This window comes from Coloeus monedula (assembly GCF_965178545.1).
Source record: "Coloeus monedula genome assembly, chromosome: 3".
NCBI classification, from domain to species: domain Eukaryota; kingdom Metazoa; phylum Chordata; class Aves; order Passeriformes; family Corvidae; genus Coloeus; species Coloeus monedula.
In genome coordinates, this window is record NC_138783.1 from 34,082,783 (window position 1) to 34,095,565 (window position 12,783).

The window sequence follows — 12,783 nt, forward strand, 5'->3', positions numbered from 1 at the left end:
CAAGGTCTTTGAGAGAACAGGGGAAGACAGTCATGATATTTCTCCTGTTGATCAAGGAGAAGAAATAGGCAAAAGTACAGGACAAACGAATATGTCAACAACAGATAAGCATGAGAACAAAACAAGCCTCAGAAAATTTAGGGAATTTGAACCTTTGTATCTACAATACCAGGCAGCAGACAAGGATGATACTCTTGAGGGCTCTCAGAGGCCTCAAGCTGGTTTGCAGAACCTTCTCAAAGAAACCCTTGTATCTCATCCTTCTGAATATAGAAGGGTGGGAATAAAAACACATGATGACCCAAATAGTATATCACAGACTAACTGCAGTGCAGAATCAGCATGCCAAGAAGCTACTGGTCAGCCTGAAGAGGTCCATGAGACCATAGAGAAGTCTGTAGCTGGATCCAAGGTCGATGGCTTGAGTTCTGCTCTAAAGAAGCTGCTGAAGGAAACCTCTGAAACACCACCTCCTAAACCCAAATGTGCTGACAGGACAGCATGGGGGACTTCTGAGGTGCAAGTTAAAAAGACAGTGTATGAACATGGTGGAGAGGTGCCACAGGAAATCAGTGAGACCATAGAAAACTCTGTTGCCCCATCCAAGGCCAGTGGCTTGAGTTCTACTTTAAAGAGGCTGCTGAAGGAGGCCTCTGAAGCACCACCTCCTAAACCCAAACATGCTGACAGCACAGTACAGGGGACTGCTGAGATGCAAGATAAAAGCACGGCTTACGAGTGTGATGGGGAGCAGCAGCAGGAAATCCATGAGATAATAGAAAAGTCTGTTGCCCCATCTTCAGACAGCAGCTTGAGTTCTGCTTTAGAGAAGCTGCTGAAGGAGGCCTCTGAAACCCCTCCTCCTAAACCCAAACGTGCTGACAGCACAGTACAGAGAACTCTGGAGGTGGAAGCTAAAAGAACGACCTATGAGCATGAGAGAGAGGTGCCTCACGAAATCAGCGAGAACATACAAAAGTCTGTTGCCCCATCCAAGGCCAGTGGCTTGAGTTCTGCTCTAGAGAGGCTGCTGAAGGAGGCTTCTGAAACACCTCCTCCTAAACCCAAATGTGCTGACAGCACAGTACAGGGGACTGCTGAGGTGAAAACCAAGAGCATGGCCTATGAGCATGATGGAGAGCTGCTGCAGGGACTTAGTGAGACCACAGAAAGATCTGCACTGTCCGACATTGAATATACCAGGTCTGATGTAAATTTGCAGAGTCTACCAAAAGAGGTCTCTGAAACACCAGCTTCTGTGCTGGAAAATATGGGTAAGAAAATGCATAGTAAAATACAGACTAGTCTAAGTATATGTGTTCCACATCAACGAGATCGAGACCATCCTCAAGAAATACAAGAAACAATAGAAAAAACTTCGGTTTCAAATATTGCAAAATTTGGTGAATTCAGTTGCTCTTTAGAAAAACTTGTTCAAGAAGCATCTGCAGCTTCATGTCTAATATCCAAAGATTTATATAAGCAAGAAAAATTTGGGGATCATACATTTCCCGCAGAAAAAGAGACTCTACTCATGACAAGGTCACAGCCATACAATGCAATAAGTAGCTATGATACACAAATGAAGACAGTTCTCAAAGGGGGAGCTTCAGAACAAAATGTCCAAGCCTCAGTTAATGATCTTGCCGTAAGTGAAATTGAAGCTTCTGGTCTTAAAAGAGATGGAGCTATTAACAAAATAGGAGAGAGAAACTTGGTTCCAGTTGATCTTCCCTTCGAAGGCAAGACCAGTATGGTTGCAATCAAACCATTTGAGATTAATGAAAGAGGAAGGAATGAAAGGACATTCTTGGTGGCCTCTGAACAGAATTCAGAATTTCAAGCACCATTGAATTTCAGAAGAACAAGCACACCACTTAAAGATGAGAGCAACTGCCCCCAGCCAGAAGCAGCTCAATTCTGCCTAATTCCTCAGCATGAGGATAACAATGAAGAGGAAGGCAACAACTTAAATTTGGGATCCAAGTTTTCAGATGAAAACTACGATTCCCACTCTGGAACTGGAAGATCAACTTGTGAGCTATCTGATTTCTAAAATTTATGGTGCTAAGCTGTTATGGCTATTATTTTTTTTTTGGTATCCGCTTGAAATATGTTAATGGAAAATCTGTGTGATACTTTCTTAATTGAATGACTTGCGTATTTGTTTTGGAGGGGTGGGAAGAACTAATTAAGTTGTTTCATTGGAAAATGTTTAACAGACACATACTACCTTTGGGTAAGCTTTTATGGTAAGGATAGTTTAGCAGCATGAATCAATTCAGCTGTTGTGATTTACCTTTTTCTTATCCCACATGACATTGCCTTCAAACTAATAAATTTGTAACACTCGATCTAGTAATCCTTTCAAATATATTGGATTAAAAGAGGAAAAAAAATATCAGTGGCTCACTGAGTTCATTCTCTAGTTTGTCTGGCTAGTCCCCAAAGACAAAAAAATTCTTATCAGTGGAATAACTGGATATAAGGATAATACCAATACTCTGTGCTATTTCATTTAGCATTGCTGCCTGTTACTCTGAAAAATGGCCATATAAATGAGGAGGTCTGTTTACTAGGATTCACATGATTTGATTGAATGGCAGCTCTAGTCAATGTATGGTGTATGATAGTCATCAAAGAGCTTACGGTAGAGGAGATAATTTAACCTCTTTAGTCTCATACTGAGAGACTGGGAATATTTTTTTCACCTGGAGAATCTGAGAAATATGTGAATTTCCCAGGGCCTGCCAACTTACACTTGAGCCTGTTTTGAAAGTGAGATTCCAAAGAAAGTCAGTGGAAACCCAAGATAAATGAGGAAAAATCAAACATAATTTGGTTTCACCCACAGTTGCAGACAGCAACACCGTAAGGTGTGATTGGTTGGTGGAGGAAGAGGAAAGCGAGATAGGGAGGAAAGAAAGTCTTAAAGATTTCTGAAGGACCTAGGTCTGTCTTGATTCTACTTTTGGAGACAATTGCATAACTTCAGGGTTCCAAATACATCCACAGCTTGGTTTGGGTTTTTTTGCTTTGTTTTGTTTTGGTTTTCTTTTTTTAGGGGTGGGATCGAGGGTTGGTGTTGGGGGTTTATTTCTTTTTGTTCAGTTGGTTTTGTTTGGTTTTGGTTTAGTTGGGTTTTTTTGGTTACTCATGCTTTGAAACAAAATAACTTTCACTGTGGAAAGAATATAACAGACAAATTTGCACAAAGGAAAAAAACCCGAAAACTTTCTTTTGTGCTGATTCACAAAAAAGATGGTAAAAAAATGGCTACAATCTGAATTTATCCTATATTAATCTTAACCAATTAAGTGCAATAATTGCCCCAAACCCTGTTATTAGTAAAGACAGACCTATACCTACACAGGACAAATCAAGCAATTTGTGTCTCTCTGCTAATAACTGAGGGTGTTTAGGGAGAACAAATGGACACTTAAAATTAGATGTTTATTTTATTTTATCTTGTGTTTTCATTGAATGTTCGCTGTCTTTGCTAACAGTCAAAATAGATTCTCATGAGAAACCTGTGGTTGGTTCTTCATTGACTTGCTTAAAGTGGCCAGTTTGTACGTGCAGTGTTCATGTGTTTTGTCTCATAACAGGTTCTGAAGAAGAATTAAACCCTGTTTTGATGGCTTTGAAAAGGAGTGCAGATAGGAAAAAGCCTTCCAAAAGTCTAGAGGACATTCCATCAGCCACCTCAAGTGAGCACAAAGCTTGTGTGTGTCTCCCATGACCCCCAGTTTGGCTTAAATGTGTTCATGCTGGTCTTCCATACAGCCTTGCCAAGTCGTGGCTTTGTCTTTGTTTCTCAATAAACTGTATGGAGGTTGCACTTTGGAACCAGATGCTTTTCTCATACAGTTTAATTTTCAGTTCTTCGTGTTAATTTTGAAACAAGGCTGGCTTGTGAAGCAGACATCTTCCAGAAATGCACTGTGTTGATCAGTGATTAACTGTTTCCTGGATAGTTTTTCAATTGTGGAAGTATTGGCAATTACCCAACACAGTAATGAGCAACTACTGTCATTGCTTCCTGGCTGCTGGCTTGGGTTGAATTAGTAGACAGTAAAAGCATGAAGAACTCAGTTTAGTAATGGTTCACCTGTGTACTCTAGTAGTAAATATATCAAACTCACTTTTAGAGAATACAGTGAGATAACATTATACCTAAAATGAATTCCCAGCTTCCCTCAGTAGCCTCCTTGGATTTCTTTTTTTTTTTTTTAATTATAATTCCTGTCTTTCTTCACCCTGCCCCTGTGTGTTTTCATGCTTATCTCATATCTACTGGGGAAGACACAGACTGACTTACATTTGTAAACTGAAGCATGGAGATGTAGATTTTGAAAGTTATTGGCAAGTTCTTCTTCTAATACTACTTATGCTACTGCTTGCTTCTAACCAGTTTCTAGGTTTTAGGTGGGCGCTAACAGTGTTGCAACAACATGCTGATAGAAACTGTGTCACCGCGAGGCCCCTGCTTGGATGTAGGCTTTGAGGCAGTGTGTGAAGTAAAAGTGTCTCTTGAATTTAACCATTCCCATGGCTCTGCTGGTTTGTTTGTGGTTTTGGTCCTCTTAATTCTGTCATTATCACTGCCATCCATTTTTTTCTGAGTAACAAAGTTTCTAACTGTGTTATTTTTTCCTGCACAGATAAAGAAAAAATAAATAAACCAAAGGAAGAATTAATTCTTAGTGCTGAAGATGGTAAATATCTTTTGTGCCTGCATGGAAGTTTGTTGCTTTTTCAATGGCCTCTGTTTGCTAGTGAAGATTATTTTTTCTTTTTAAACCAAGAATTACATTATGTTTTAGATTTGGTTAACCTCAGCATGGCTGGAAAACTTTTGTAGAATTCCATTGTGGGGTTTATTCTTAAGGAATCTATTTATGTCCTCCTGTACCTGTAGAAACTGTGCCATTTATCAGTGTATTTTCTTGGCCTTCAGTCATTCAGCCTATGGGTTACTGAAATCATAGGGAGCTTTGAACACAAGCTTAGTTGAAAGAAAGTGGCCTAAGTAAATATTGAATTTGTCTGTTTATCTGTTGCATTGTAAGATGCAAGATGACTTTTGCTAGTGCAAAACACCCTTCAGAATACCTCAGTTGAAAAGGAACCTCTCTTAAGATCCCTGCCTTAGTCCTATAAAGTAGCATTATTCTAAGCAATAGATGAACTTCTAGATCAGCTAGTGCCGATATCCTCAGTCCATTAGTGTATTACAGATGCCTTACTGTCAAATTTTTCTATACACCTTTAGAAATTCCAAATCTAAGAAAAATAAAAAGCAAACCTGCTCCAAGAATGTGTCAAAATAAACAGAATTGAAAACCATCAAATAATGCCAAGTGTGATGGAATATAGCACACAATTCTTTATTTACTGCACAGGAGTGCTACAGTCTTAAAAGAATAGTTGCCATTTTTTATTTCATGATTTAGATGCTTTAAAGCATTTTGCATGCCAGTGGCCCATAGTATCAACAGGATAATCATAGCATATTAGGATACATACAAGACCCGGTAAAGTGACAAAACTTAAGCACCATCATGCACTCTGCTCACAAGTGGAGACCCCTACTGAAAGCCTGTTTGTCATTCAGTATGAATGTGTAGAGATTAACCTGAAAATAGTAGGGGGAAATTTGAGTTAAATGTATTAAGATTGAAGTTATGAAAAAATGACACACAGCCAAATTGATAGCTGTACAGGAAGAATAAGGCAAGTTCTCTTGAAAAGACTGTTCCTTTAGAACAGCGAAAAAACTGATTTTTTAGCTTGTACACTTATATTACACTCATATTTGTCATGATACAGCTCCTCAAAGGAGAACAGTAATGCAAAACACAGAAAGAGAATCATAGAATAGTTTAGGTTGGAGAAAACCTTTAGGATCATCAAATCCAACCATTAACCCAGCATGGGCAAGTTCACTACTGAGCCATGTCCCTAGTTCTGAATTTATATTTGCATAAACAGAAAGGCTTCATGATGCACCAAAATCAAACAGACCAAATGCCCATACAGGCATAATACCTAAACCACTACTAACTATTGGAAGGAAAAAACCCCACAAAGTTCATGGGGTCTGGGGAAGTAAAAAACCAACCAGACGAAAACAAATCAGAAAAAAATCCCACAGATAAAGTATATTCTTGCTATTTATAACCTTGCAAAATTGTGCTGCTGAATGACTGTTAATACTGCACTGAGCAGGTCCGAAACCTGATCAGCATCAAGAGAGGACTGAAAATGCAGCAGGAAGTGAGTAATAGGATTCTTCCAGCAGATACTGGAGAGACTTTTCCTCTGATGTCTGAACTAATACATGAACAATACTTTTTCATTTAACAACTAACAAGTTACACATCTGGACTAGATACTCAGTGGGGCAACTGCATCTAATTGCATACTGACAATAACTGATCTGTTGAGCACTAGTTGAGTCTTGACATCAAAAGCTTTGCAAAAGTTTCACTCGCCTTGCAAACAATCTCATTGTGCGCAGTGTTTCATTTTGCGCAATAAATGCGTGCTCCTGTAGCTGGCTGTTTGTTGCCGAATAATTTTCTGTCCCATGATATTGATGCATCACACAATGTGTATCCAGCTCATCTTTGTGTATCATTAAATGTAAGTGGGGTTAGAGCATGAAAAATTCTGAGGGTCATGAGCTTACTGCAAACGGGATTTTTTGCAAGCCTAGCTTGTGCAGTTAAGTTTTGTATAGTGAAAGAGCACAGAAGTGAACTGCAGTAGAGGTATGCAAATATGGAAGAGACAGAGTGCAAATAAGTGCATCATTAATAAGATAGGCATCTTGTAATTAAGTAAGAATACTTGCAACTTCCTTGGTCAGGTCTAGAATTTGCTTGATTTACACAAATTTGCCTATTGCAGTTAAATAGACTGAGTAAATAAAAGAACAGAGTTTGCCTTCTCTGCTGACTTCTTACTAGGAATCTTATGATGATTCTAATGTCAGTGATGATATGGTTAGTGCACATGTGTCCTTATCCTTTTTCTAGGAAGAAAATCTAGAAGGTAATCTGCAATGTTTTCTTCATCTCTTTTGATCAGAATTTGCTGTAGCACCCAGGCTACCTCATGTCAAGCAACATTTCTGGTCCTGTCAAAGTTTGTTGGTCACTGTTATAGAGGATGCCAAAGTAGATTATTCTTCCCAATGATAGCTTCTCTGAGTCCTGTGGGGGGAAAAACCCCCTTGCATCAAAGCTGGTTGTGCATGTGCATGTATTTCATCCAAAGTGGTTTGTTTCTAACTGTGTCCTGTTACGGAGTCTCACTGTTCCGATGTACAAACGTGTTTTTGAAGCCTTTTGAATTACTGCTTTTCAGTTTCCACAGTGCCTTCACAGCCTGATAAACTGTTTTCCAATCCTGAAAAACTCAAAGGACTGAGCAAGTCAGTACCATCATTCCTACAGGAAGAGGTAAGCTGCATCTCTGGAATGTTACAGTTTCAGGTACCCGACCATTAACTCCGTGCAAGTAAAATTTCAGAATTCCCAACTACATGCCGTGCCTGATTATTGTTATTGTCATCATTGTGATGTGAACCTTGGAATAAGCTCTGAGGCCACGTTCAAATCTCCTAAAATGGTGCTCAAGTTTGAAATTGATAAGCAATTTGAACTGTCTGGCCTATGATATCTATGATTCTCTATCACAGAATCATAGAATGGTTTTGTTTGGAAGGGACCTTAAAGATCATCCAGTTCCAACCCCCTGCCATGGGCAGGGACACTTCTCACTAGACCAGGTTGCTCAGGACTCCATCCAGCCTGGCCTTGAACACTTCTAGGGATGGGTCAGCCGCAACTTCTCTTGGCAACCTGTGCCAGTGCTTCACCACCCTTACAGTGAAAAATTTCTTCCTAATATCTTATCTAAACCTATCATCAGTTACTTTAAAGCCAATTCCCCCTTGTCTAATCACCATATATCCTTGCCCTGTAGGAGGACTTAGAATTTTTCTGTCTTTCAAAGGGTCCATGTAACTGGACTGATTATCCACACTGCTTAACTGTTACTTCACTCCCTGGATTTATTTTGTGCAGTCCCAAATAGCACTATCCATAACAATTTTCTCTCAAGAAGCCTTGCCCTAGGTAGGCTGGACATTATTCACTCCTTACCATTGACCTCTGAACTGAAGAACAATCCTGGTCTGCTTTTACTTAACGGTATAGACATAACAAGATTTTATAAGCAATTTGAAAAAGTCTTTATATGCTAAATGTTTATTTCTAGAAATAATTATTTTCTTAATGTGTGTGGAAATTGTTGTTTACTAATCTTGTATCTGCTATTAGAAGATCTATGGCATCAGTTCAAAACTGTTTAAAGGAGCAGGGAGACCTTGTAAATTGTTCCTGGGTGGAATACAATAGGAAGATGAAGTTGTCTGTAACAGCTTGCATAGCAAGGCACATGCGGGAAGGGAATCAATTCTTTAGTGCAGAGACAGCATTGAGATAGAATGGGGTTGTGAGTACATAACCTGATAATGACCAAGGAAACAAAACCTGCAATTCCCTCATGGAAAAGCAAAGCCCTGCTTGCCCTCTTACAAGAAAGACTTTGCAAAAACCATTCACTGTACCCAGTGCTGTTCTATGAATGTTACCTTCCAGCCAGCTGCCCTTAAGACAGAGGCACAGAACTGACAGCATTTACTATATAACAGAAAAGACTAGTAAAAGAACTGAGCATTATCAATTGTATACATTATGCATGAGACAGTGACACAGAGAAGTTGAGTTTAATTGTCCTAATAAACTTAACTTTGTAATTTTTCATTGCTATTTGAGATATAAAACAAACAAACCCCCAAAGCTAGTTGCATTGCTGCTTAAAAAAATCATCAGTGTAGGCTGCTCATCAGAAAAACTCCCTTTCAACTTTAAATGCATGACCTAATTCAAGAAATATTATTCATGTTGCACTACAAGGGAATTTAAATTCAGGCTTCCACTGAGTCTCAATCTGCATTAAAATTCTGTTTGTTTGGTTTTGTTTTATTAAAATTTTCCTTGTGACTAAAAAGAACGTACATAGACTTTCTTTCTGTGATGTTTTTGTAGAGTGATGACAGAGAGACAGATACAGCATCAGAAAGCAGTTATTCCTTTGGCAGAATCAAGAAGAGTCCCAGCTCTCTAACCAATCTTAGCAGCTCTTCTGGCATGGCCTCCTTATCCTCTGTATGTAAACCAAAGCATTATTTTAATGGCACTCTGCTTTTGCTAATTTCTCCGATATTGTTTTGGCTCTCTTCTCATTCCTCTTATCTTTCTTCCCTTGCTATCTCTATCTCCTTCTTTCCATTTCTGTTATATGAACATAATGTAATACCTTGCATGGAATTGCCTGAAGGAAATAAAGTAAAATTAAGTAGATTTCAAATTTTTTTTCTAGTAATATACTGGAGCTTGTTCAGGGCTATGAACAAAGAGATGGATTTTACCCTAAGAGCTTACACTTGTAGATGAATATGAAGAATAATTCATACAGAACAAGCATTTAGAAATGGAGAAAGGGGAGAAAGATAAGTGAAAGCAGGAGATGTAATTGGTATATCAGGCATGCAGTTGAGTCAGTCAACTAGCTAACCAAAAGTCATTGGTTTATGTGGACTTTGATTAAGAAAAACAGAATTTTGGGTAAAGATGTCCAAATAAAATATCTATCTATCTATATATATATATATACACATCTTTCTTCTTCTCTGTATGTAGTATTTAATTTTTAGTGTTTTATTTAGTTACATATTTAGGTATATAATTCAGCCATATAGACTTTATCTACTAATCTTTTTGTTAGTTATTTGAGAAGGTCTGTTGTCCTAAACTCTTAGGCTCTGCATTCTGCAAGGAAGATCAGCTGAGGAGATGTAGAAGTAATATTTCAAGGATCTGAGCACAGGCAATCTTCACACCTACAGCATCCTATAATTCAATTTCTTCTATCTCAATGCAGTAAAACCATTCAAAGTTTTTTGTAAGAAACTTGACCTAACATCTTTGATTTCCAATTATCTTTCTTTCATTAATCTGCTTGCTGAGAAGCTTGTAAGATAGTGTCCATTACATTGTATTATTATATCTAAAGAAACACAGTTGATTTCTTTACTAGTTGAATCCTGAGCACAACCTCTACTCCAATCTTGAAGTATGTGGTGAAATGCAATGTCTGGAAAATATTTCTCCTCTTGTATGATGCAGGTGAGCGGCAGCCTAATGAGCATCTATAGTGCAGACTTTGGCAATGTTGATGTGAAGGGGAACATTCAGTTTGCCATTGATTATGTAGAACAGCTGAACGAGCTCCACATTTTTATTTGTCAGTGTAAAGACCTGGCGGTAGCAGATGTTAAGCGACAGCGTTCAGACCCGTAAGTACAAAGAATGTATTTATTTTCTAATGGAAGTTTTTCTTTTAACGTGGAAACGAAAACTGCTGGGTCTCTAAGCTGCTGGAGTAAACCACCCAAGAAATAAATAAGGTGGCTGTATTGTACTTTGTGGTTTTTTTTACTCTGTAGCAGGTTCTTTGTTACTTTGTAACTGGGAGGAAACACCAATTTAGTGTAGTGGTTTGGTCCAAAATACTCATTACTATTTACCTTCTGTGAGATAAGAATTAGGAGGAAAGCAAAGCAGGCACCAAACTTAAAAGAATATAAAGAAGTTTATTAATAGACCTAAAATAAGGAAAAAGAAAAGAGAAAAAAAATCATACCACACCTTCAGAACTCTTCTCCTCCCCCCACCTTTCTCCCTTCTCCCACTGACAATGTAAAAAGACAACCCTTGAGATGTTCAGTCTGTTTATCACTTCCAGAATAACCTTGTTCAGTCCATGTAGGAAGAGGAGTCTCTCTTGCTCATGCTATAGAGGAATTATCACAACGAGACAGCCGCCCGCGTTGGTTCTCTGCTCGCATCATGTCAGAGTCCCTTCCCCCGACTTGCAGCTTTTCCCACAACTGCTTTCGAGGGTCCACTGTTGAATTACTGGGGTGCAATTTTAAGGTTGAGCCGTTCAGAAGCAGAAGTTCTCTTCACCCATCTCTGGGAGCATTTCATGTCTAAGAACAGAGGCCCTTCTCCTTCCCTGGGAGCAAAGGGTCCTCCTCACCTTCATCTCTAGGACTGTCTCTGGGAGCATCTCTAGGTACTGAGGTTTTCTCCTTTTCCATTTGGAGCAAAAGTCCTCATCGCTTCCATCTCTCCCTGTTCAAACTTCTCATCAAATTACAGCTGCTTCAGCATCTGCCTATCTCAGCGCAGGTGCTTTTGCTCACAAGTACAAGTTGAACGCTCCACCTCCCCATGCCTTCATGAAATTACAATGGGTACTCTGATACATCATAGTCCATCACCACCATAGCTTTACAACAGATTTTCAGCTTTAAGCATCTTCTCTTTCTTCTCCCCCAGGTTTTCAGCTCTTCAGAACACTGAAAGGGTTAATCTCACCTAGGCCTTGCAGCTGGAATGTCGCTTATCACTGTTGGTCACATGATCTTTGCTGGACAGCGGTGCAGCTTTCGGCTGAATCTTGGCCGCACTGGAGAGGGGGAGCTGGGCTGCTCCGGCTGCCCACAGCCCTGCTGTGGGGGGGTTCCACAGGTGGAGCAGGGCCCATCGGCTCCAGGATGGCTGTGGCCCGGCCCGAGCAGGGCCTGGGCCAGGCCTGCTAGCCCCTGCTCGGGCCCCGCAGCCACCTGTCCCAGCACCGGAAACGAGAGAGAGCTCTACCCCGGGTTTATCTATTCTTAAGTGTGGATCAGAGAGGTGATCAAAATTTTAAGTGCCTTAAAAACTTGTCCATATTCAAACTGGCCAGCTGATAGGTTATGTTAGGTCACAGAGGGAGCTGTACGCACCCCTTTGCAAGGACATCCCTTCCGAGACTATGCTTTGCTAACCCATAACATACTCTGATTGAATATTTCCACTGTCGATATTACCATGTCCCACAGCCGTAGGGAGGAGGACAGAAGATCCAGCAGGCAGGAACTGTGCAGCAAGATTGATTGATTTACTTATTTTACAAACTCTTTTATAGACTTTTTCTTCATAGTCTAATTGGACAAAGGATCAGCCACCCCTTGGGTGTGATTGGCTAAAATCCTAAAACATCCATTGTCAAAATATTTTTCTACTGTACCATAAACATAGTTCCACAAGGTCGCAGGTGTTCTGAGTTTACAGAACTCTGCAAATACCTTTGTGAGAGAGAAAAGTATCCCACGGTTTAGAAGAAGAAGGAAAATTTCTTGATAACAGCATTTTTGTATCCACAATTGAATATAGAATTGCCATTATAAATTGGTGTATATATATTAACATAGGAAATTCAAACCTTTAAGAATATTAAATTCTCCTTTAAAATGCCACTTTTCAGATGGTAAATGCTGCTTTGGTATGTTTTCAGTAGGATCAGCACCTATAAATATGATATTTGATCCTGCTACAGTTATATATTCTGTATTTTTATGTGCCAAGGAGACATTTCAACAGACTTTCCCCTGGAGAAGGATATTATAAGAAAGTGATGATATTACACATCACCACTGCTGTTCTATTTCTTAAATATATAAGCTGAATAGCAAACGTGTACCTAAGTGCATTTCTTTTACTTTGTAAGAAATATTTTTGTTTTTAGGAACATGAAGTTGGAGAGGGTCTGGATTTTTTTGGTTTTTGGTTTAACTCTTCTAACAACCCTGTCTAAATT

At 39.3% G+C, this 12,783-nt stretch overlaps 1 protein-coding gene across 4 annotated transcripts in view; it reads left to right on the forward strand.

Annotated features, from left to right (window-relative positions):
• The window catches only part of SYTL2 (synaptotagmin like 2), a 57,080-nt gene that overhangs the window by 39,223 nt on the left and 5,074 nt on the right, over positions 1–12,783 (forward strand). For 2 of the 4 annotated variants that reach the window (XM_082277553.1, XM_082277555.1), the window contains 6 exons: positions 3,609–3,710; positions 4,665–4,718; positions 6,232–6,279; positions 7,375–7,469; positions 9,123–9,242; positions 10,263–10,432. In XM_082277553.1, coding sequence (XP_082133679.1) covers positions 3,609–3,710; positions 4,665–4,718; positions 6,232–6,279; positions 7,375–7,469; positions 9,123–9,242; positions 10,263–10,432 — 589 coding nt within the window. Of the gene's footprint in view, positions 1–1,971; positions 2,037–3,608; positions 3,711–4,664; positions 4,719–6,231; positions 6,280–7,374; positions 7,470–9,122; positions 9,243–10,262; positions 10,433–12,783 lie in introns of those variants that run through there. The other 2 variants (XM_082277556.1, XM_082277554.1) reach the window with 2 other exon arrangements.